This window comes from Fusarium falciforme, chromosome 12, assembly GCF_026873545.1.
Source record: "Fusarium falciforme chromosome 12, complete sequence".
NCBI lineage: Eukaryota > Fungi > Ascomycota > Sordariomycetes > Hypocreales > Nectriaceae > Fusarium > Fusarium falciforme.
The window spans coordinates 275,546-299,656 of NC_070555.1; the positions used below are offsets into that span (position 1 = coordinate 275,546).

Sequence of the window (24,111 nt, forward strand, 5' to 3'; positions counted from 1 at the left end):
GCAGAGAATCAGTGCAACAGCTCAATTAACTCACTATGATATCGGGAATAGTAATCGCGGACTAAGTATGGAAGTTGTCGATGTCGCAATATCTTGGGTGGATTAATAATAGCAACCCCACTCTCGATATGTCTGCGGGAATAAAACATGCCCTTGGACACGATCTCAAGGCTTCACTCTTGATTATCTTCTCTGCCCATCTCTCCGACTATCATCATGGCCTCAGCTTTCGAGATCAATAACCTCTTCAACGTCAATGGCCTTATCGCCGTTGTGACAGGAGGCGGGAGCGGTAGGTTCATCTATTTGCACTTGATGTCGTCACTGACACTCGATAGGCATTGGCCTCATGATAGCTCAGGCCCTGGAAGCCAATGGCGCAATTGTTTATATCATCGGGCGAAGAAAGGAGGCCCTAGAGAGTGCATCCAGCACTGCGGTAGGCTGCCCTTGTTGAACTGACTGCTGGGATAAAGGCAACTGACACAGAGCAGAAGCATGGAAACATTCATCCCATTCAAGGCGACATAACAAACAAGAAAGATCTTGAGCGTGCAGTGTCCGAGATTGAATCGAGCCATGGCTACGTCAATGTTGTCATTGCTAATGCCGGTATTGGAGGTCCCTCTCTTACCAAGCTGCCGTCCAACCCCAGCATCTCAGAGTTCCGCAACTATGTCTGGGGCTGGGATACCAAGGATCTCAGCGACACTTTTACCATCAATACTGTCGGAGTGCTAAACACAGTGTTTGCCTTCCTTGAACTACTCGATGCGGGCAACAAGAAAGGAAATCTCAAGCAGAGAAGTCAAGTCATCGCCACCAGCAGTATTGGTGGCTTCAACCGATCGCCCGCTCTGGGATATGCCTATGGGGGTTCCAAGGCCGCAGTTACACACATTTTCAAGCAGCTCTCCACTTCTCTAGGGCAATTCAACATTCGCGCCAACGTTATCGCGCCGGGATGTAAGTTGTCTCCAGATGCCGCTTCCATGTACTCGTCTAGATCAAATTTTGACTGTGAATTGCCAGTTTACCCCAGCGAAATGACAACGGAAGCAATCGAATACCGCAAAACGGCTGGCTGGCCCAAATCTGTCGTCCCAGAGGAACGGCCTGGAGATGAGGAGGATATCGCGGGTGCTATTCTGTTTTTGGTCAGCCGAGCTGGTGCATACATCAACGGAAATGTGCTTGTGACGGACGGTGGCCGACTTGGAGTCGTTCCAGCCTCCTACTAGACACGGCTTTTGTTTTTCCAGTATTTCCATCCTTGGAATGAGGCGACCACAATCGCAAGGACGAGATTCATTAGAAACTCAATCCAGGAGAACATTCGCTGGTTCATCTTCTGAGAGCGGAACGCGCTGTACAAGATTCATATACTCCAACTATCAATATTTATCATGGGAGTCAGTGTCACAATAGGCTCCAAGGCTAGGGAGCTTCGTATAGCCCAAGACGTCTTTCTATCGTTAGGAGCCACTCTGCTGTCGCTTCAATGGGAAGGGATGAATCAGACAAGCTAGTGTTTTTCGACAATGAAACATGGAAAGCAAGAGAGCATCTGGGTGTACCAGGAATTCTAGCGAGAAAACAATCTGGCATAACTAAAAATAAGGGCAAAGGACGATAAAAAATCGTAATCATTACAGTATAAACAGTCTCGGCGATTAAACCTTCAGAGGAATAAAGGAAATTCAAGACCTAGTTGCACAGAACACTGGTATCAAGATCAGGTCTTGCACTTCAAGGGGTGGCATTGCAAGAGCAACCCCTGATTCACCTACCTGGCTGTGAGGTCGGTGCACGTGGACTTGAAAAGGAAATTTTAACGTAGGTAGTTATGATCAACCTCGGTTCGAGTAAATAAGGGGCCAGTACCGACAGGACGGGCCACAAGGGTACCTAAACCCAACCTCGCAAGGGGTTTACTCAAGATCGAGGACGGCGTTTACGAAATTTGCAGGAAACCGAATCGCCGACAGCACATCACAAACAAATGAGAGCCGATTATGTAAAGCACAGCCCCTCGCCAGTTCCCAGCATCGCGTCCCTCAACCCCAGTTTCAAACGCAAGATGGTGGTCTCACCACGAGTCGCTTAAGCACAGAATCATCTCACAGGGCCCCAAAAACCACTGCAGATAAGCCCAGTGCTTGATCGGCTGCATGGATCCTCCAAGCCAAGCTCGCCCGGCAGTCTCGGATATTTCAGCTCAGGAGGGGGTGAGGTACCATACGAGCTCTTTCGTTTCATGAGCCTCGCGTGCGGATGTGATCAACGGATCTAGCTAGCGCTCATTAATTTGCGGGCTGGAGTGTCTTGCGATTGGGCGTCTTGTCTCGGCACAAGGCCGCGTTTGCAGCCATGATCTGATGGTCAAGAACTCCGCGCTTGCCGAGAGCGTGGCGCAAGTGGCTCAGGGAACATGATATGATCAGCCACGGCGGGAACCTGATTGCCTCTCTTGACGGTATTCGAGTAACCTGACTGTGGCTTTGAATCATCAGGTTTTGGTCATGGCGTAAATTCTCGTTCTTCGAATTTTGAACTCGTACAATGATATCTATCTTCTCGCTCTATGAACCCATTTTCCTGCCTAGCATCCATACTTTTTTCTTAAATCTACCTGAAAATTTGTGCCTAGATTGTTATCCCAAAACTCCTGCCCGTTGACGTTGTAGCGAATGCAGAGAAACATGGGCTTCGATTCTATGTTCACAGTCTCTGTTAGCCTGATGCTGAATATGAATTGATCGTATTTGCCCATCTGCCCGGGCACAGGGCAGCAATGCACCGCCGTGGTCTCGGAAGTCGTTGTCCAGTAGTCCAAGGTGAAGCGGCAAATGACCGACTTCTCAAAAGCCAGGTTTGCCACTATGACCGAACCCAAGATGTGCTTGTTGTCATGTGAGAGGTACAGCCTCTCGAGCCGGACTGGCATGGAATACCTATCCAGGGAATTCCGAGGAAAGTTGGGTGTGAAAAGCTGCCACTCAAAAAGGTCCTCGTCGTTGTCTGCGTAGAACGGGTACTCGTTCGCCTCGAGATGGCCAATGACTGGCGAAGAGCCTGCGCTGACGGCGAGAGGGCGATCGGCCTTGCGGAAGTAACAAACGTTGTTCAGTTTCGTGTCGAAGTGGACCGTCTTTGAAAAACTAGGCATGCTGGAGCTTCGATGATGGCGCGGACGAAGGGCGGGACGGACCCGTTCACTGGACTCGCTGCGAGGCCTTTGGAGCCTTTCTCCAGGACCCTGAGTGGTGCTCGTCTCTTGGCATGATGGCGATTCGTTATCAACTTTGCCTCTGTCGTCGAGGGACCCTGTGCCTGGGCTGGTCTTCTTCGTAGGGGCAAATGGTGGCGATGATTTGCCGCCCAAGTCTTGGTTCGACGCCCTTGCCACTTCCGGTGATTCCTTTGGCCGCCTCTCCAGAGCTTCGGGAGCCATCTTGTTTTCGTTGCCGTTACCAGCATCGTCTCGCTCTCGGTATTGGACCAGGGCAGGTGATCTCACTCGCATGCCCGAGGACCCCGCGACCATAATGCTTGGCTCCGCGCCCAACCCCGTTAGAGTTAAAATGCCCGCCGTCGTAATGTGGAGTGGCTGTGCGTAATTTGCTTGGCAAGAATGCGAGGTCGGTAGCCGGTAGTGTTTGAAAGACGGAGAGCCGGGTCGCAGGGGCTGATCCAGAGTGAGGCCGTAGCAAGAGGTTGAGGAAGTAGAAGAGCGATGCATTTTGTGTCGGTACGTATGGTCGTCTGGATCTAGTAATCCACTGTCAAGAAATCTGCCGTTTCTGCTTTCTCGGAACGAAGGCCGAATCTGATGTGGTGAGTCGATTTTGGAGGCTGGGGGAAGCGAGCTTCGTCCTGGGGGTTTGCTGAGAATCTCAGACCAGATAAGGGGGTATCATTTATGACTGAGATGAAAGCAAGCTGGCCATGACGGTAGTAAGCGAAGGATATTGATCGCAGTCGTCGGGAGGAAGAGAAGGTTGAGGAAGCCAAGACGGGTGGGACGCGGGGAGCGGCTCTTAATGAGCACCACGGCCACCAAGTTAGTTCACTGGCCACTCTAGACCCAGATGAGATATTATCTCTAGCCAAACTATACAACTAAAAGCCCCTCATGGGATGGATCTAAAGATCTGCCGCGGACCCGTGGAGTCCCTTGTCAGATCACAGTACTCTTGACGACTTGCAGCTAGCGTTGGTTGGCATCCGTCACTTCTCGCCCACCACGATAACTCTCCATCGTGCGATTTTCATGCCAATGGCATCAGAAGACGGGAGCAGGTGCCTCAGGTTGTCGATCCGCAGGCACAAATGACGTTCGGGGGAGAACCTAGAATGCCCTCCATGATCTGATGAACGCACGCAGGGATAGAGAGTAAGTGATTGGACAGAGTGGACAATCCCAGTGGATCTTCAATGTCAACTTTTTTCCCGAAGCCCTTGGGTTGCAGCAGCCGTTGGTGGCGTTCGTCACGGGCGTCTTGACGCGGCGGCCAAGAGTCGAGACCCTTGGCGCCAATGGCATGGAGGATCAGTTCATTGCCCATGTTTCAGGGTATCTGCAGTGGGCAATTCCCATGTCGGAACATGGGGGATAGCGTGTCGTAGATACCTCAAATGCCGAAGCCCTTGAGGTGATCGCCAGCAGCCATGTGGCGGGTGGTGAATGTAACGGTTGACGTCAACTCTTATCGCTCCTGGAGCGCTCTTATCAACACCGAGACACCCATTCTCGACTTTGACTTCTTTCAACATTAAAGTTCAGCAGAAATCAAGCATGGCGCAAGGGCCAAGTGATGTGAAGCCATTCACCATCCGACCAAGACACAACATCTTCAGCTGTCCATGCAAAATCACGAGAGATTCCCAGATCCATTCTCGAAACAGCATGCTCAGCTCTCCTCTCCGTCATCGATAAAGGGTGTCCAGTCCCATCCCTGTACAAACAAGCATTCGTTGTTCCATCATGACGCATTCTGCATGTGACGCGTTGGAGCTAACATTTTTTCGACGTGAACCCATCGAACCATCCCTCGGTCAGCACATGTCACTGGCCGGACGCCACCAATCCGACGCTTGGTAGTTTTCTCGAGACAACGATAAGCGATTGACTTCGGACAGGATGACAAAGCTCTCCGGCTTCTTTATCAGTCACTGGACGGCATCATTGATGTACGCTCGTAGTTGTTGATAAGCCCGCTTCCCTGGTGATAGAGCCAAAGAAGGGGAAATAGACACAGGCTTCAATCATACATCTCCAAAGGCCTGCATGCCCCTGCTCGCATAATCAGAAGCAGCGAAGAGGGTGGACACGAACCCTTCCAACCTATCAATATCCATCTAGCAAGAGCCGTCCAGCAATCTGACCTCGGCGTAGTGGTCTAACATGAATCACCAACGCACTCCTAGTGAGGAAGGACTCAATTAAGCGTTCCAAGTTTTATATTCTCTATGGTCATTGACAATATCGCGGATCGCTCAGATGTGACACATTTTCCATGAGATTATTTCCACATATTGGAAGTAAGGAATATTCCAACGACACATTGTCGTCCCCATCGGGCTTGCAGCATCTCATTCTGCCGACACCCGACGGGAACAAAGTTGCAATCCCGAATGAAATACCTGTGGCGTGAAAATCGGCTACTCAACCACATGTGTTGTCAGCCAAAGAACTCCCGCCCCAGTTAGTTGACAGGCTACATATTCTTGCGTCAGTTTATCACCTAACCGCATTGTCAAGATTACAATCACATGTCTCTAGTTATTAATAGAGGGCTATTTGTACTTTTTCTGGGAGTCTGTAACATGTTGTTTTGCCGATGGCTTGGCTCGAAGGAGCAAAGCTTTCATCCCCATACGAATGATCGGATTGTTATTCACGTTCACGAACCCAGCTAAGTCATGCATGGAGCAACTGACAAATAGAAAATGTTTCTCCAGCACTGTTTCGATAGGAATCCAATCGTCTCGTCAATCGAGGTGGGAGAGGAGTCGTCGATCTCCTATCGCTACCCTGTAGCAAAACAAGATCTGTCAAGTGTAATTCGTTGTGCTTGCTATAGAGAAATTAAGAGGACGCGAATCATTTATTAAGAGCTCCTTTAGCGGCCATTCTGAATATCGTTGTAATTATGGCAACCCTTGAGGGATCCGATTTGACGTTTGAGCTTTTGTTTTACATATTTGTAAGCGCACACTTTTTGAAAGCCCAGGTTATAAGATCTCTTATTTCACCCACACCCTCTTCCTTTTATATTTTGCCTCCCTTCTCACCTTCCTCCTATTTTACTAAATGATACTTCAGCTTATTCAATCATATATAATCTTATTCAAGCCTACTTTGGTCACTTTTTATTGCAGAGCGAGGTTGAAGGTCTCTTTAGGTGAGGCCGTCCATGATGTGATTGACCCGCGTTTATCTTATCAGACTCCAGCAGTGGTGCTTATCGCAAAGAATTATGGACCATTGACCTTGAGCCATGCGACTGATTGGCGCTAAAGCGTTGGCTCCGCTTACCAAATCAAAATCGTTCCGGAACATCATCTCCTGTGGCCCGCTTGGCGTCTGACACCTCAACAACACATCAACCTTACCCTCTGGGCCTCGGCAGTGAATCAAGGTGCATCATTATATTTATCCCTGCAGTCACCTACCAGCTCCAAAATTTTCTCCCTCTACTGCGGCAAGAGTGAACGTCTCACGCGACCATGGGCGAAACCCTTGTTACGCGTAAACGGAACCTTCAAAGTAGAACAAAGGTGAAGACTGGATGTACAACCTGCAGGTCAGTCCCAGCCCGGGCCACTGATCTACATCCCAAGATCAAGCCATTACATAGATCTACAGTGATTGTGCTCACTCAGCGGTAGAATACGGAAGGTTAAATGTGACGAGGGCAAGCCATTCTGCCTGAAATGTGTCAACACTGGCCGTACTTGCGACGGCTACGAGTCTCCCTTTAGACTTGTTACCAGTCAACCTACCCACAACTCTCATGCTCGTAGCATGAAGTCAAGTGCGGGCGCACTTGTCACCCGACACACCGTGATTGAGATCTCCCCCAAGGACATCGATCTCCTAAGCCGTTACTTCTCAACCAAGACCATATTCGACGTCAAACTGGGTTGCGATGAAGAGGCCAGGCAAGTTCTCCAAGCTAGCCTGACTAACCCACCAATACAACACGCAGTTTCGTCCCTTCGAGCTCTCCGGGAACATCTTGAGGCTTCCGGAGATCTTCCGATGTCTCTTGGGCAGCGACATCCGAGCTATGGCTCTGACTACGGCCTGCAGCAATATTGCATGGCCCTAGGGGGTCTCGCCTCCAATCTGTCGTCTTCAGGATCCAACGGACTGAAGTCGGCATTACTTTGCTGTCAGATCTTCATAAGTATTGAGCAAGTTCGATGGAATTTCACTGCCATGGCCAGGCATATGATTCAAGGACTCAGCATTATGCATGAGTACCGGGCAAGGCCAACCTTTGCTGGAAAAAGATTAGTGCCGGCGCACCATAGCCAGCTACCCTTGCTGGATGTCTTTATCATCAAGATGTTCGCTGCGCCATGCAAGTTTGCGGAGCCTCCAGCAGCGGTCGATAGAAGCAGAGCGACGGTGTCTGGGGTTTTAACGCCGCCCCATCAACAGACCATAGGGTCCCGCAGTATTCGCGCGATTGCACCTGACATGCGGACAGAGCTTACAAGGCTCGCTACGTCGACGCTTGAGTTTCTCGGCAGAGTATCGCATGTGGCATCACCAGGAGAGGGCATTCGACTACTATCCGAAAAGGCATCTCTGCTAAAATCGTTGGGATCATGGCTTAATGATCTTGAACTTGTCTATAAGGATAGTGGAAGTCCTGGCTCTGAGTCTCTTTCCGTCTCTTTCCTGCGCTTCTTCCACCAGGCACTGAAAGTTATTCTCTTGGGGACACTGGACTCCTCGCCGGATCTTGATAGCGAGCTGCGAACTGAAAGTGATCGATTGCAGGGTATAGCCAGCAATATAGATGAAAGAGTAAAGGCTTATGGAGGGTTCAAGAGGACTGGGAATGGTCAGGGGGAGCTATCTAATGTCAGCTGATGTATTTTTGGGGAAGCGACCTTCCCAAGCCACGCATCTAATTCCTCTTTTTGTTACATCGACTAATAACATATTGGAGCGGAGCATTAACATCCTTCGTCTCTGAATTCATCTCTACCATTAATGCCCTATTAACGTGTGGCAGCCGCAGCCGCAGCCTCTTTATCAGCGGCCAGCAGTTTCTGTACGGCGGGTCTATTGATGCAGCGATTCCACCATGCACTCACAGCTTTCCGGCTGAAGATGACATCCGTATACCCGCACGCAAAGAGCCTCTGGACCACTGGGATATAGTAGATATCCACAAGAGTAAAGTCGTTTCCGGCCATGTAGTCGTGGTTTTGCAAGAGCCCTTCTGCCACGTCGAAAAACGCCTCGACTGCACGCAGTGCACCTTCGACAACGGTCTCATCAGGAGGTAGTCCTATAAACCTTTTCGCAAACTTTTCAAATGCGATCTTTCCTGCAGGTTCTGCGAAGTTGACCATTTCCACCGATTGTGCCTGGTCAAACAGGGCCACAGCCTCAGGATCCGAGTCTGGAGGTAGAAGCGGGAAGGAGTACTTTTTGGTGAGATATTTGCAGATTGCACGGCTCTCAAAGAGAGTGAAGCCATTGGGAAAAGTGACGACAGGGACTTTGCCCCATGGGTGGCGCTTCATGTGCTCATCAGACTGAGTTGCAGTGGTGTTAGTGAGCTGCAATGGCAGAGGACAATAACATTTATGTACCTTTTGTTCCCTCTTTGCCAAGTTGACAAGCACGAGTTCATAGTCGGTGAAGCCGCCCTCGGCGAGAGTTAGGCGGACACGGTCCGTGTTGGTCGAGCCACGGGCGCCATACAGAGTAAAAGCCGGCATTTTGGAGCGGTGCAACAGCGTCGGCGCGAACCTGGGACTGTTGGTGATGAACCTCGACATGTGAGTGTATAGAACTAGTTTGGATTTTCAGAGAGACTGGGTACGTCTATTGATATTTAAAATCGACCAAGATAATAAAGCTGGGCTTCGGATTTGCTTCATAGGAGGCCACCCCAGCCTCGGAACGAGTTCATCACCGGGGTGTGGAGAATAAAGCCCACCATGCCGCCGCTTGAATAGTACCTCTGATTGGCCGGGTCGCTCTCACAACCCAACCGAGCTAGCGCCAGACAGCTGGCCTTCATCCCGCGCCGGTAGTTGGGGCATTGCTTGACATCCCCTTGTGGGCGACAATCTCAGCTTTCAGGTCGCGCAAGCCGGTGGTTGGTTGCTATACGGGGTCCAATGTCACCGATTCTTGCATTTGATGACAAATTAATGGGTAGCCTTATTCTCGTTGTCATTCGGCCTTCGCTTCTTGGGTCCGGGGTTTTCGCTCTCGAGGCCGAGACCCACGTCCGGCATCCATTTCTAGAATGCTGACCGAACAAACCAATCAAGGACGATCTGGGGTCTCAGCCTCGAATTCCGATCGATTGAGCCCCCAGGGCATCTTATAAGCTATTTGTTCATCCTTTGATTGTTGCCAGTAGCTTTTCTCGTTCATCATCACAGTTAAATAAACGCCGCAACCCTTCGCCCTTTTACTACCCAGTTCTCCCACCTCCTCATCAGCTCAGGCATACAAATACTCAACGCTACCTCTCATCATCAAAAACCATGCATTTTCTCCTTCTTGGCGCAACTGGGCGCACCGGCAAGCACGTCGTCTCTGAGTTACTCTCCCAAGGCCATACGGCGGTAGCCCTCGTTCGTACCGCTGGCAGTCTCACTCCTCGTCCTGGCCTCACCGTCGTCACGGGATCGCCGCTATCAAAGCCGGACATACAAAAAGCCCTCTCTGCAGCGTCTTCTCTCACACCTTCTGCTGCCATCGTCACCTTGAATACGGTTCGCAAGTCCGATAGCCCTTTTGCACCCCAGCTTTCACCTCCTCGTTTCCTGGCCGACTCTTGCGCCAATGTCTGCGAGGTTCTGGAAAAAGCGGGCATCTACCGCATTGTAGTCATGTCGACAGCAGGCGTCGGGGACTCATGGGCCAACCTGCCGTGGCTGTCCAAGGCATTCATGGGATGGACCAACATAAAGTACGCCCTCGAGGATCACGGTCTCGTTGACAAGGAGATTCGATCGACAAAGATGGACTGGACACTTGTGAGGGCTGTGAGGCTGGAGTTCGACAATCCAAAGAAGAAGACCGACACTAAGAAGGACGTGCAAACGCTGGGTAGCGATGGTGTTGGAATGGGCATGGCCGACAGCGTGAGTGCTGCTAGTGCAGCGAGGTTCTTGGTCAAGGTTGCAGTCGAGGGAGTCTTTAGCAAAAGCGCAGTGGTTATTAGGGGTCAATGCTAGATAGAAGTTCGTGGAGGTTAACGATTCTCAGGGAACGGCTATAATGGAGGAAAGCTAGACGATATATCAGTAGGCACAAGTGGATCCGGCATCTTTTGGCTTAACGGAGACCCAGTCCAGAATTCTGCCAAGATGCCTAGTGGTAGTAATAGGCTCAAGACACCTAATAGCATTGCGTGGGTTCATCAATCCTTGTGAGTGATTTTCCACTCTCATCATTACTTCCAGCGACTTAATGATTAGAGTATCTACCATCATAGCGTCTGATCTTTTCTTGGATTATCCGCCGACGGCACCTCCCTACCACTTCTCCAACCCTTGATCCCGACCTGATCCTCTAAGTGGCAAAACGGAAGTCGAGTCTATGTAGTAAATCAGCAAGGGAAATCTTAGCGGAATCATTGGCCAGTACTCACCTCTTGTTACCCTCGTCTGTTGTGGTCGTTCTGTAATGGTGCTGCTCTTCTGTAGTCATAGCGTCCCACTTCTTTGCCTTCCGGTTGTTCCTCCATTTGTAGTAGAAGTAGGTTCCCGGGTATTGAATGAGCTATAAAAAGGGTGAGCGTCTGTGAATGCGAGAGGAGCATAGCAGGAAGGATGTTATACTTACACACATCCAAATGCAAATGACCAGGAGGCCCTTGTTTGCTTTGAAGTATCGTGGGGCATCGTCGGGTTGATAGACTGTGAACTTAGCACTCGGTCTTTTACCGATGGGATATTGACTCACTGTTTGCTCCAATCATTCCACTGACTTGTACGAACATATTATACAGACTAGGTACAGTTCAGTTAGCAGGTATGGTACGCAGGCAAGAAAGTTTGCTTACGAGGCGGAAACCGTTCTGTTCTGGACGGATCCTGCGTTCCGGCTTGTCCATGCAACCTGAATTGGGTGGGTGCTGGGGCAGGTTAGCACGAGTCCTCTTTGTTTGGGCCTCTTACTCACTATGGGAATGACAGGAGAACAGTTGCGATGGCAAAGTACGCCCACGGACTGATGGGGTTGGGAAGAGCAATGAGCGCCACGAAGCATGGCAGTAGCCAGAAATCCTCTGCCATGGCTACGAAACTTCTGTTGTTGACAAGCTCACTGAAGGCTGTGATGAGAAGCATGGTTATGCAGGAGCCGACAATGTTGGGGATCTTAAGAAGATTGCTCTGAATGACAGAGAATCCAAGACCTCGGAAGGCAAGAGTCAGGTACTGGTCAACGGGATATTTGGGGAGACCGAATAGCAGGCCAAGGGCGTAGAGTGGCCACATGTCATAGTCCTTGGCGCATTCCCAGATCTGACGGACTGAGAGACCTTGTCGGTTGTACATTCCACCCTTTTGAGGATCGTCTCGAATGACTGATGAAATCAGCAATAGCCAGCAATGAAGGCTTGTGGGGGACGGACCTGAGTTGACAATAATCTTTTCTTCCTTTTCGGTAAAGTATCCCTTCTTATTCCACCAACTTTTGGTCTTGGCTGGGCACTGGGGCATGAGGAAGAAGGAAGCAACGCCAACGCAGACTGGTAGTGTTAGAATATTGTAGTTGGGTTTAGCATGTTGACTCACAAGTGAAAGCGCCTTCAAGAAGGAATAGCCATCTCCAACCAGCGTATCCGAGAATGCCACGCATCGACAGCATACCTACGGCAGCGAATCCAACCCCGATGTCGACTGTATGTTGATGAGCTTGTGATCTTTTATCCACAGTAGAATAGGCTTACCAAGCTGGGAAGACATCCAGAACCAAGCCAGCCGAATTGGGAGCTATTGAGGTCAGTTACAACTGTTGAGGGGTTCGAAACCGATGAGTTACTCACTCGTTTGCCGGTATACCAGTAACTCAGGTACAGAATCGTATCCCTGGGTCTTGTCAATGATGCGCCTCTTTCATCAAGCAAGCGAGACCTACGGAATGAATCCACCTTGGAATGTGGCACTGGGCAGATTGTTAACAAGGCCCGACTGATGATGCCAGGGCTACTCACATCAGATATCGAGTTGCGAGGAATGACGCCCGACCACTGAGGAAGAACTGCATGGCAGAAACGAGACTGAAAAGACAGATCTGAATGGGAATCCACAGATCCGGACCGATACTAGAATCAGAGTCAGCAAGACCATCACCATGAACACCGCAAGGTGGCTAACCGCTTAGATATGAGCTGAGATGGAAGTTCAGCCACAAGGAATCCAACTCGGGAGATGGTTTGACCAATGTTCTATCACCAGTCAGCCAGTAGAAAACACTTGCATGGTCGACGACGCGACTCACATAATCGGCACGATCGATGCCTAGATCGTCAAGCATGTTATCCGAGACGGCGTTGGAGATGTTGTTGCGATCAATGTTCAAGGCCGAAAACATGACACAAACCCAGACCTAGAGAGTCAACAAGATGATCATTGTAGACCCCAAAGCACTTACCATGATCTTCCAATCAACCTTGTGCCGCACGGCATTCTCTTCCTTCCAAGTCCACCGAAAGTTGGGATCGAAAGCGCTCCAATTCTCCCATTGCGGGTGAATGTACAGCTGCTTGTACTCCTCCAAGTTCTCCGAATCCCAGATACTTGGCTGTGTCGCAATCTTGATGTCGTTAGCTTCCGATTCTACATCACTGTCGAGAGAAGGCTGATCAATACCGAATCGGGATCGTACTCGTCGCCCTTGGGACCCTTCCGGATTCTCAGAAAGCGCAGAACGGCATCACCAAGAGCGCCTTCCATGCGCTGGTTCTCTTGGGAGGCCAAGGCTGGGGCAGTGGGAGCCAAGGCGCCATAGGTGGCGGTAGGCCTCTTCTGGGACTCTAGACTCCCATGCTCGGATGGTGTATCGGACTCGGCAGGCGAGGGTGTGATGGCTGATTGCTTGGCAGTCATCCCGTCGGTATCCTCGAAAGAGTGATACTGTCAATGGTAGTATTGAACTGCTCGACCAGCCGAGTGCAAACCGTGACTTTTCAGCGATCAAACGAACTCTTGATGGACGGCCCAAGTATTTAAATACGGACCGATCGCTGAACTGTCATCAGGGGCCCAGCGAGATATTCCCGAATGTGACCCCCAACTCGCACGAAGCAGCTTCACTTCTCAGTGGATTCCACTCCACAGCGGCCCATGGCGACATCAAACTTGCCTATGTAGGAAACTAGTAGGCAAATCCCCGACAGAAAGTCTAATGCTCCGAGGAGATCCATGTTTACTATGCAGCGGCGACCCTGTGTTGAGGGGTCGTACGCCACTCGAGTTTCGGTTTGCGCCATTCATTCACCATTTTGCTATCAAATGTCGTGCTCGAAAGAGACGATTTCATTGCTTGGAGATCGTCGAGACCCGTTTATCTGGAAAATACTACGTAAAGGTGGCCCGTAAATCCGGCTCGTGCACCTAGTCACAGCATAGATGGATACCAGTGAAAAGGGCTATCAGTTCTATTGACAAGGAAGCGAAGCAAACTTTGGTCATGTTCATGGATCGTTGCCCGAACGGCGGGTCCTGTCCACTTGTTGGGCCTTTTCTAGAACATGTTCGCGGCGAATAGGGATGCTTTTGAGATTTTTTCCGCGGAGGCTAAATTTTCAAACACGTAATGTTACATGCAAGTCATAGTAAGTCCTGGATTAAGTGGACGAACCATGTAGTATCCGTCGGTACCTGGTTCGGGGAGTTCGCTGAATGTGGAATGATCAAGAATTGTACTGACTCGAGCGAGATATTATGTTTTCTGATATAGTTGAAGCCCGGCCCTTGATGGGATACCTGAGCCAGAAGACCGTACTGACTCGAGCCCAAGAGATACAAGCCCACCGAATCGAGACTCTTTTGGTGATAGGCGATGAAGTCCACTGTTCTAGGCTTATTGAACTCTCAAGTGGCACTAAGGACGACTCTATAAGCGCCGCCTCTTCGCTCTATCATCAGAATGTTGTTTCATTCATGAAAGTCTGTCATTGAAGGCCGTAAACGCGGGTTGAAAATGCCGCTCAGATCTAGCTCTCGAGCCCACACACCGGAAGGGTACCTCGCCAAGCCCATATATCTCTTGACTTCTAGCCCTCTCGGTAGCAAGGGAGGGTAACTACTACTCAGCCTCTGGCTTGCGAGCATAAACATAACGAACCCTCATGTATCCGTGGACCTTGCGGTTTCGTAGGTACTTGCGCATCTCCATAAGGAAAACCTGATATTCATCCTCGCCCCATTGCAAGATATTGTTCCACAAGAGAAGCGTGTAACCTAATAATTATTCACGTATGCGGTCAAATGGGTCAAAGGCCAACTCACCTTCCAGATCATTCTCAAGAGTGGCCTTGACAAAGTTGCCAATCTCGGCCATGCGGGGATCCTTGGCCCAGCCACCAACGGGGAACTACCATGATGGTTAGGCAACCATCAGTGGTGAATGCAGAGAAAAGATGGGAATGGCACCTTGTAGTCCACACTCGTCATTTCGGTGAAACCAGCTGCCTCCAGACCCTTCTCTTGGAGGTCTTCCTTCTGAACATAAAATGCATTTCCTAGCTTCTTTCCTCCTTCGGCGTAAAGCTTTGCCCAAGTCTTTAAGACGGGCGCCAGTTCAGTCGTTCCGTCGTCACTAAGAATCTCAACGTCGGCTTCGGCGGTCTGGATCCAACCACCCGGGGTGCAACAGCGGTATGCCTCCTTGAAGAGGGCAGTCCAGTCGCGAATAGCTCCAAAGAGATAACGAATATGAATGAAGTCAAAAGTGTTATCAGCCCAGGTCCATGTAAGGGTCGCATCGTCGATCTCAAACTTGACGTTGGGTGGGATCCAAGTGGGCTGAATAGGCGAGAGGTCGGAACCAATCACTTCGGCGTTGGGGTACTCGTCTGCAAAGTCGCTGTGCAATATGAGTTGACTAGTCAGATAATTCTTGTAGGATGGGGCTCATACATAGCCCAAATACCTAGCATAAAGGTTAGTCTTGCTCGCAATTCAGCCAAGAAGAGCTCATACCAGTTCCAGTGCCCACATCAAGTACTTTCTGTCACAGTCTGTGAGTTATAGCCTCACGGCTTCAGTGAGAACTTACCTGAACATCAGGCTTGATAGGAGCAAGGAATAGCTTGCCCTCGAGCAGCAAAGTCAGAGATTGATGGCTGCCAAGGTTCGTCAGCAGGTAGCCCATGATGGGCCAGATTCAACTCACTTAATATCGATAGACTCGGATTGCTGCTCGTCATTGGGCGTGAAATATTCGGTGGGATGTCTATCACTGTGGTACGTCCGGCCTTGAAACTTGCGATATTCGAGGATGCTGCTGGCGATGGAGGCAGTGGAGCTCTCTCTATATCGTGTCAGCGAGTTTCACGGAAGTCTCGATTCGCTCTTACGCATCACCACCAAGAGCGGAGTCACCATCATCATCATCCTAAAAGATGATCGTCACTATCATGACATGGCATGGACACAGTTGTCAGGAGGCTACCTGAGGATCCGGCCCAGGAACGAGCTCCTGCTGGGCCTGGACAGCGGGGCCAGGCTCGGACCGACCCGCAGCAGCGGACGGCGACGTAGGAGGCGATGCAACGGGGGCAGGCGGGTCAGACATTGTAACAAGTAAGACGATACGTCAAGAACAGAGTCGCAGAAGAGACGTTGGTTCGACGCAAATCACGCAGAGTTTACAGAAGAGGGGTTCCTGTGAGGGGCGATTCCACCCTCATCCGATGCCTCCCTCTCGCTTCCCTCTCGCACCGCTACCTTCATAGCCAAGATGAGTTTGTGGAGTCGCCAATGGGTCTTTTGACTGTTATTGGAGTTGAAGCCGTGAATGGTTACATTATGCATCTCGCTTATTCATGGTAGCGCATTACGCATGTGGCTTACTGGCCTATGCAAGGAACAGGGGTTGACGGGTTATCGGTGCCAGAGTGAATAAATATTTAGGAATGAGCATTGTGAGATCTTGTCTACTTTTCCGTTACCTAAGGGGTCATATCAATCCGAAATCCAGCTGTCCCGTATTCTAAGGGTGAGTATCGACGGCAACCACCTTGGCACCCTCCGTCTTCGTGTCATTGACAGGCTTTGCAAGAGCACCACCTGTAGAGACATAAAGCACATCCCTGTCCTGTCTTCCACGTCCAAACGCCACTGCCGTGGACCCTGCAACAGTCATCTCGCCGACTCCTCCAGCCACGATCTTCCACTTCCGGGTAGCGCCGTTCACAAAAACAACCGAGTTGTCAAAGTTGCTAGCGCCGTAAAGGTTGCCCTTTGTATCCAACGCAAAGTCGTCGAGGAAAGTCAAGCCGCTGGACAGGTTGACGAAAAGCTCGGGCTTGGCGCCCTTTACAGGGTAGCCTGCAGGGGTGATGGGGATGCGGTAGATGGCAACCTCGTACGAGTTGTCAAAGTAGAGGTATCCGTCGTGGGTCTGGATACCGTTGACTCCAATTGGGAGACCAGCGCCTTTGATAGGGGCCATCTGCGGGAAGACAAAAGCTGAGGTATCAAACTTGCCGGAAGCCAAGTCGAGGCGGCCAACCAAGCCATTTGCAGAATCAGCCACAAGAACAGCATCAGATCTGTGGGGAATGGCCGCGACACCGTTGAGAAATCCACTCTTGTCCATGTCGCTGATCTTCTTGGCCTTGACCTTGGAGCCGTAATGGGAAGTCTGGAACTCAATTGACCAGGCACTGAAGGTACCAGTGACGGGAACACCGACACCGGTCGAGTTGCTACCAACAATGATAAACTTCTCAGCCCTTGAGCGATAAGATGGAACCTCAGCGATGCCGTAGATGCTCTGAATGGCAGGAATTGACACGAGCTCCTCGAGGGAGTTTTCGCAGTCGGAAGGGTCCCGAATGGTGTAGATCTTGGCAGAGGGCCACATCTGAGTTGCCAGAAGATCCCCGTTGGGGCGTACGGCGATGTTTTCGAGCCATGTTCCAAGCGGGAGCTGGCCGAGAGTCTTTGCAGGCAAGGACTTGGAAAGTGCCAGGGCTGGCAGGGCCAGACTGGTGAAGAGGAGTGAGAACATGGTGACGAGTCGGGAGGTTGAGGAGGATTGCAGGAAAGATGGTTGATGGAGAGCAGAAAAGGTCTACTATGGTCGGCTGTTCCTGAAATTTTATACGCAATAATTCTCTATTACAGATCTCAAGTCAAACTTTCTAAGCCAAGGCAAGCTTTCTAAGCCAAGTCACCGCTTGAGGGTGGAACCGCAGCTAATGCAGCTACTCGAGCTGTCGCATCACTCTTGGCAACGGGATAGGATGAACGCCTGCACCTAATGCAGGTCGAATGGATTGACCAGGATGTAAGCTATTGCTCAATTAAAGATCATCGCTGAGAAATATCATTCTGATGCAAGTATCCGTATTCGAGATAGTTAATATGCGAACCGTTGATAATACGTTGGTAAGCTCAATGCCAGTTTAGTCATTCCCTGTGGGGTTGTCTGTCAGCGTTCCAGAACGATTTGTAGGGCTGATGGGGAAACGCTCTCTATCGATAGGGGTTAAACGGCTCCAAAAGCAAGTTTCATGGGGCTCCCTGTCTCATGACTGCATTACTTTCTACTTTCATGTGGTTGTCTTACGAAATGACTGCGTCAGACAGGTTGAGTTATCCAATTGGCTATTTCTCTGCCTCGTCTCCAGCACGTTGAGCTTACATCCTAGTCACCAGAAGATCGTTTATGATGAGCCCAAGTGGAAGAATTTTTTTCTCAAAGAGCCAGAAGGCCGGAGGGCTCTCGTTTTCTTCTAAAGGGCTGTAATTAATGTTGACAAGGAGAGCCCTTCTATGACATAGAACTTGCCGCAGTAGAAGACTTTTTGCAAGCCACCAAGTGTCTCTGCTTGGGATGCCATACCCTTGACACCTTCAGTGTCTCTCTTTATGACTCCTTACTCCATTTAATACACCAAGGACAATGGAAGAATCGTCTCGAACGGTCCTCCGAAGCTAGTCCGCTTTTATCATGTTCCTCGTGGTACTCGACGACTCCCTCCCTGGTGGTCCTCACAGTATATTTGAGTAGAGAAAAGCCATAACGTAGGAGACGTTTGGCTCTTCGAGGCAAATAATCTGATAGGCATGTTAGAAAATTCTTTTAAGTCAGGTGATTGGCGAACTTACAAGCATCTACTTTGGTCAATGATTTTTTCAGCTCCTTCAGGTAGCCCTGGTCAACAGCAAACACCTGGGATATTCGTCGACGCCAAAATCCCCATATAAAGTCCTCGAAAGCTTGCCGAGAAGGAGATAAACTAGTGGTCATCTTGTCAAACTCAGCCATGAGCTTCTGAAAAAGCTGTAGGGTGCTATCGTCCGGTCCGGACTCAATCACGGTGAGTTTTGTCATGAGGTCATGGCCGAGATCCCGAATCATGTATTGTGTTTGCTGAGTAGCTTCTGCATTGCCCACGATATCGTCTTTGAGTTGGGACGTACTTTTTTGAACGGTGGATTGTAGGTGTTACAAGGCGTTGCTTTCAACCTGAGATCCCGCTTCAAGGCTGTGCAGCAAAGCCTTAAGTGAATCAATCTTGTCGACCCAAGCAAGGCTCTGCTTTCTGAGACTTATCAGCGCCATTTTAAATGCGGGTTTGCTAGGTTGGCCTACAATGACGATGCGCCAATGGCCAAGTTCAAGTTGCTGAGAATGTCCTGTAAAGACTGGCAAACTGACATTAATTGGCCCTCTCGAAAGGGATAGGCGAGAGAGCGACCTAGCTCCACCAGCTTCACCTTCGACTTAGAGCCTGAAGAATCTACAGGGCCCCGTAGCACAAGAAGAAGCATCTGCAGCTCACGAAGTTTGCTTCTACTTTGGAGTAGACATTGTCGAATACAAGTGAGCTCGGAGTTATGATCGGCCGAGAGGGCATCGTGAAGGGAGTGAAAAATGTGCAATAATGTTTGGACTGTCCTCAGGCCATTCGCGATTTCTTGGTTCCGTCCTTGAATCGAAGTTAGGTAGTTGACCAGGTCCTTGCAAACCTCGATCCCCAGCGAGGCAATGCCTACGGCAGTTCCCACCGCCGAGAGGGGATCTTACATGTCGAGATGGATATTCACCAGTGTGGAAGAAACATCCAAGTTTGTCGAGGAGCAAGAGAATTTGAAGCCACAAGACTATCTGTGAGTTTCTCCTGGACGCACAGACGAGCAAGGCATAATCCCCCCCCCCAAACTCATTAATCAGGCATCAACAATGGGAGAGCAAGGCATTCTTGGTGAACGGTGAGTTGCAAGAAACTGCACTTTGCGAGCCTGCTTTTTCAGCTCCAACGCGACAACCAATGACATGCCTATACCCTTGTCAACAACCGGGTTGCGGGGGAGGGGAAACGTAACCACATCAGACGCTTTACGAATTGTGGTCCAATACCGCGCCGTGGACCATCTTGGTAGTGCCATGTTCGAAGGGGAGTAAAACTTCAGCCACAGCCTCCCAGCAAGATAACGAGAAGTGAAAGCAACTGGCGTTGGGGCTCCACAGTTGAGAGGCATAGGGATAAGCGTTATGCAGAAGATAGGAAGGAAGCCAGACGACTGAATAGAAGGCGCAGATGGAGATAGTGTCGATGATTTGACTAGCTCAAATACCAGCTTATCATTAGACCTGCAGAGTGTGAATCACTTCTAACTATCCACCGACTACTTCAATATTTTAACCCTTACTCATCTCGAAGGGCCTTTGAGATGGCCTTCATGCCTCCCTCAAGCTCCTCTCGCTTCGGCCAGCCGTACCCAAGTCGGAAGAAGTTATCCGGAAGCTCGAACCAGTGACCAGGGCCAACATAGGTCGCATACTTGGTCAGCAGTCTATCGTAGAATGCTGCGAATCCACCCTCGGGCTCCTTCTTGATTCTAGGAAAGCAGACAACACCACCTGTGGGCTTGACCCATTCCAGAAGCTCCTCGCTCTCGATCCACGACTCGACCATTTGTAGACGGACCCTCATCTCATCTGTCGTGTCGGCCAGGATCTGCTGTCGCCGAGACAGAACCTGCGTGGCAATCCATTCATCGATGACGCTCCCGCTGATGCTGATCTGCTCTTTGGCCGCTAAGAAGGTCTCTTGGAGGTTCTTGTTGGTGCTGATGTGCCAACCGATCCGGACTCCAGGAATACCGAACGATTTGGACAAGGAGCTCACACTCAGGACGTGGTCGCCCAGGGAGGCAGCCACAGGAAGCTTCTCGCCAAAAGCGATATCACGATACGTCTCGTCCACTAGCAAAAGAATTCCCTTTTCCTTGGTGATGGCTACGAGCCGGTCGAGTGCCTCCCGAGACAGAGTAGAGCCAGTAGGGTTGTGCGGGCAGGTCACGGAGACAAGACGGGTGTTTGGCTTAATGGCAGTCTCGATATCGTCAACATTGGGCTGGAAGCCAGACTCAAAAGTGACATCGATGTACGAGATCTCGCAGCCGACAGCCTTGGGGGTCTCCAGGTTGGTGGCGTAGTTGGGTCGAACAACGACAAGATGGTCACGCCCCGAGGCATCCATGGTAGCCAACTGCGACGTGGTGATAATGAACAAGGCACCGGCGGCGCCCGAGGTGATGAGAACGTCGTCCGTATTCACCCCGGCATCCTCAGCGATGAGCTTTCGAAGCTCAGTCTCGCCTCGATGCTCATTGTAGAGGAGGGTGAGGTTGGGGATCTTGAGGCCCAATGACTCGATGGTCTGGTCCGTGATGGAGCTCTCTGAAAGGTTGAACTTGATCTTGTCGTACCCGTACTCCTCGGGCGACTCGATCTCGATGGGCATGCGCTCGTACTTCATGTTTGCGGTGATGATGGCCTTGATGGAGGTGGGGATGGAAGAGTAAATTTGAGGTGCTGGTTTCACTACAAGAACACATGCTGGCTACGCGGTGTTATTTATCTCTTTTCGCCTCCGGGTTCGAGCTGTCCAATCTGATATGGTAGGAATAGGGACGAAGAGGACGGTTACTCGCGGTCATGAACTCACTACCTATCTGAGTGGTGGGCGCCTCGACTTGCCCTCCCAGTTAGGAGTGAGTGGATGCACATCGGCGCTTCGAACTGCCCTCCCGTCACCCGATAAATGACCAATCAGCGTCACTCCCAGAAGGGAACCGATGTAGCATCAGCGTGTTACCTCTCCTGGACATGCAATGGGCGTCATTACGATATTTCCCCCTACTACAGAGTCTCATGACTTCGTGCTTCGGATGCTGTTAAGGAATATCCTTAACTATGACCCGTCTTCTCCTGCAAAGTGACCCAAATGCCTATTCATTGATTACACAACTCCAGATAACCGTCCAATCACTTTTATCTCTCATTCCGTTCCTTGCTTTCCGTCTCAAGCCATGCTAACGGTAGACACTTTCTCTCTGGTGGATGCTACCATCGCCCAGCTGAGGCATGCCCTTGATGGCGGGTCCTTGACGAGCGTGGAACTCGTCACTCTTTACCTGCACCGCATCGCCCAATTCGACATGCGAGGTCCGTCTCTCAACTCGATCTGCATCTTGAGCCCGCGAGCCCTACAAGAAGCGCAGGCTTCCGATGATTACCGCGCCACTGCTGGTCACAAGGCTCGTCCTCTAGAGGGCATACCGTTCACCGTCAAGGATAGCTTCAAGGTCAAGGGCATGACGGTGGCCGCGGGATCTCCTGCTTTTGCTCATCTCATGGCCCCAGACGATGCAGCTATCGTTGAAAGGCTTCGAGAGGCAGGTGCCATCGTTCTAGGCCGCACAAACATGCCACCTATGGCCGATGGCGGTCCGCAGCGTGGCCTATACGGTAGATCCGAGAGCCCGTACAGTACCATATATGGCACAACAGCCTACGCTTCTGGGTCCTCAAATGGCAGCGGCACTTCGACAACGGCCTCACTCGCAGCCTTTGGCTTTGCCGGAGAGACGGTTTCTTCCGGGCGTTCCTCAGCTTCCAGTAATGCCCTGGTTGGCTACTCCCCATCACGCGGCGTGATCCCTAATCGAGGGCAGTGGCCGCTATATCCAACATGCGATGTCATTGTGCCACATACAAGGACAGTCCCAGACTTGTTTGACGTGCTCAACATCATTGCATTCGATGATGACAAGGCCTCGACAGGAATCGATTTCTGGCGAAATCAGCCCTACGTCCCCATCCCCAAAACTTCTCTAGTCCGACCTCTTAACTTCCACCATCTCAAAGACCCTCATGCTCTTCGAGGGAAAAGGATTGGCGTGCCGCACCGGTTCCTTGGTAGGAGAGGAACAGATCATTCCAACATCTGCGCCGACTCCGTCTTGGAGTTGTTCGATCGAGCTTGCAGGGACCTACGGTCCTTGGGCGCGACTCTCATCGAGGTGGACTTTCCACTCGTCGAACAGTATACGAGACAGGACTTTGAAGGTCAAGGAATCAATGTGCCTGGACTTCCAGTCGATTGGCCAAATATCGAACGATGCGAGATGATTGCCATAGCGTGGGATGACTTCCTCAGAGCCATCAACGACTCTGACATGCCAAATCTCACATATGCCGATCCGAACAACATCCATCCCCATATCGCCCCCTTGGATGATCCAGTGGCAATGTCTGAATCTGAGAATATTGTTCGATATCCCGATATGATTGAAACTGTCCGTACTCGGACCAACACGTTGGAGACCCTGCCTGGATGCGAGGAGGCTGTCAAAGCTCTTGAGAAGATGCGAAAGACCTTGTACGACGATTGGATGGAAGCTTGTGACCTGGATCTATTGGCCTTCCCGACTAACGGCGACGTTCCTTTTGCAAACGCCGATGAGGATCTAAACTCGATGCGTCACGCCCTCCAGGATGGTATCAAGTATGCCAATGGCACACAGGCCCTGAAACATCTTGGCGTACCCTGCATCACCGTCCCCATGGGAGAGATGAAGGATAAAGCGATGCCCGTGGGCATCACCTTCGCCACAAAGGCTTGGACAGACCAAGATCTGCTCCGGTTCGCATTTGCATACGAAAACGCCTTTGCACGGAGAACCCTTCCGCCAAGGGCTCCAGAGCTTCCAACTGACCAGATCCCCCTAATGGGAAGGGTATTGACGACGCTGAAACCCAAATTGTCGATTGAGCAAATCACATCCAGGCCAGTCGAGGATGACCACTCTGAGATACGGTCCGTGTCGGTTCAAGGCACAGTCACCTTGGAGGATCCCGAGGTGCAAATCTCTTCGTTCATTGTCTTCGTTGACGGAAAAGCTTCTGGGAGTGTGCCGGTTGAAGCTGGGATGTGGTCATTGGACCTTGAGCTTAGCAGAAGAAAGACAAAGGATAAGTATCCAACCTTGGCTAAGGTCCCCAAGGACTATTTCATGTTGACATTCGTGGCCAAGGCTTCAAATGGTCGATGCGCAGCGGAGATGGTTCTCGTCGATTAAGTAACAGGAATTAAGAATTGCAATCTTCAGTCACATAGGACGCAGTCTTGGTGGTGAATGGTGACGAGCCCATCAGATCAACAACACAGGTACTCCTGTCTGGATCGCCAGGTCCATGCCTTTTCTCTCCTGCTTCCGCTGCCATGTCCAACAGTTCCTCATGATTCTGAGTACCGTACTACCATTTCCGCACCCTCCACACTCATTAACAAATTCGGAGAGAAGTAATTCGAAAAAGGGCTGATGCTTCGGCTCAGCCATGCATCCAATGACACAGAGAGGCCA

The 24,111-nt window shown here is 50.7% G+C and overlaps 10 protein-coding genes across 10 annotated transcripts; 4 read left to right on the top strand and 6 right to left on the bottom strand.

Moving 5' to 3' along the window:
* Positions 1-204: 204 nt before the first annotated feature.
* On the top strand, positions 205-1,241 carry NCS54_01382700 (Hypothetical protein; the record flags this gene model as incomplete). Its single annotated transcript, XM_053158998.1, has 4 exons — positions 205-292; positions 339-439; positions 495-966; positions 1,033-1,241. Exons 1-4 carry the CDS (start codon positions 217-219, stop codon positions 1,239-1,241), a joined length of 858 nt encoding a protein of 285 aa, XP_053014973.1. The 5' UTR covers positions 205-216.
* Positions 1,242-2,602: 1,361 nt separating this feature from the next.
* On the bottom strand, positions 2,603-3,742 carry NCS54_01382800 (CBM21 domain-containing protein; the record flags this gene model as incomplete). Its single annotated transcript, XM_053158999.1, has 1 exon — positions 2,603-3,742. The coding sequence occupies one exon, from the start codon at positions 3,740-3,742 to the stop codon at positions 2,603-2,605; it is 1,140 nt and encodes a 379-aa protein (XP_053014974.1).
* Positions 3,743-6,732: 2,990 nt separating this feature from the next.
* NCS54_01382900 (Zn(2)-C6 fungal-type domain-containing protein) lies at positions 6,733-8,110 on the top strand (the record flags this gene model as incomplete). Its single annotated transcript, XM_053159000.1, has 2 exons — positions 6,733-6,809; positions 6,895-8,110. The coding sequence occupies 2 exons, from the start codon at positions 6,733-6,735 to the stop codon at positions 8,108-8,110; spliced, it is 1,293 nt and encodes a 430-aa protein (XP_053014975.1).
* Positions 8,111-8,241: 131 nt separating this feature from the next.
* NCS54_01383000 (Hypothetical protein) lies at positions 8,242-8,970 on the bottom strand (the record flags this gene model as incomplete). Its single annotated transcript, XM_053159001.1, has 3 exons — positions 8,242-8,292; positions 8,338-8,784; positions 8,842-8,970. 3 exons carry the CDS (start codon positions 8,968-8,970, stop codon positions 8,242-8,244), a joined length of 627 nt encoding a protein of 208 aa, XP_053014976.1.
* A 780-nt stretch (positions 8,971-9,750) lies between these two features.
* Positions 9,751-10,446, top strand: NCS54_01383100 (NAD(P)-bd-dom domain-containing protein; the record flags this gene model as incomplete). Its single annotated transcript, XM_053159002.1, has 1 exon — positions 9,751-10,446. One exon carries the CDS (start codon positions 9,751-9,753, stop codon positions 10,444-10,446), a length of 696 nt encoding a protein of 231 aa, XP_053014977.1.
* A 337-nt stretch (positions 10,447-10,783) lies between these two features.
* NCS54_01383200 (Hypothetical protein) lies at positions 10,784-13,326 on the bottom strand (the record flags this gene model as incomplete). Its single annotated transcript, XM_053159003.1, has 16 exons — positions 10,784-10,808; positions 10,863-10,993; positions 11,057-11,130; positions 11,177-11,223; positions 11,277-11,348; positions 11,396-11,801; positions 11,850-11,966; positions 12,013-12,117; positions 12,168-12,210; positions 12,264-12,306; positions 12,356-12,382; positions 12,432-12,542; positions 12,595-12,665; positions 12,719-12,826; positions 12,872-13,033; positions 13,090-13,326. The coding sequence occupies 16 exons, from the start codon at positions 13,324-13,326 to the stop codon at positions 10,784-10,786; spliced, it is 1,779 nt and encodes a 592-aa protein (XP_053014978.1).
* Positions 13,327-14,527: 1,201 nt separating this feature from the next.
* On the bottom strand, positions 14,528-16,018 carry NCS54_01383300 (Hypothetical protein; the record flags this gene model as incomplete). The annotated part of the gene is made up of 9 exons (XM_053159004.1): positions 14,528-14,682; positions 14,731-14,815; positions 14,875-15,307; positions 15,361-15,373; positions 15,424-15,451; positions 15,500-15,566; positions 15,617-15,754; positions 15,801-15,838; positions 15,896-16,018. 9 exons carry the CDS (start codon positions 16,016-16,018, stop codon positions 14,528-14,530), a joined length of 1,080 nt encoding a protein of 359 aa, XP_053014979.1.
* Positions 16,019-16,435: 417 nt separating this feature from the next.
* NCS54_01383400 (Hypothetical protein) lies at positions 16,436-17,458 on the bottom strand (the record flags this gene model as incomplete). The annotated part of the gene is made up of 1 exon (XM_053159005.1): positions 16,436-17,458. One exon carries the CDS (start codon positions 17,456-17,458, stop codon positions 16,436-16,438), a length of 1,023 nt encoding a protein of 340 aa, XP_053014980.1.
* A 2,647-nt stretch (positions 17,459-20,105) lies between these two features.
* Positions 20,106-21,221, bottom strand: NCS54_01383500 (Aminotran-1-2 domain-containing protein; the record flags this gene model as incomplete). The annotated part of the gene is made up of 1 exon (XM_053159006.1): positions 20,106-21,221. One exon carries the CDS (start codon positions 21,219-21,221, stop codon positions 20,106-20,108), a length of 1,116 nt encoding a protein of 371 aa, XP_053014981.1.
* A 553-nt stretch (positions 21,222-21,774) lies between these two features.
* NCS54_01383600 (Hypothetical protein) lies at positions 21,775-23,826 on the top strand (the record flags this gene model as incomplete). The annotated part of the gene is made up of 1 exon (XM_053159007.1): positions 21,775-23,826. The coding sequence occupies one exon, from the start codon at positions 21,775-21,777 to the stop codon at positions 23,824-23,826; it is 2,052 nt and encodes a 683-aa protein (XP_053014982.1).
* Between the last annotated feature and the right edge of the window lie 285 nt (positions 23,827-24,111).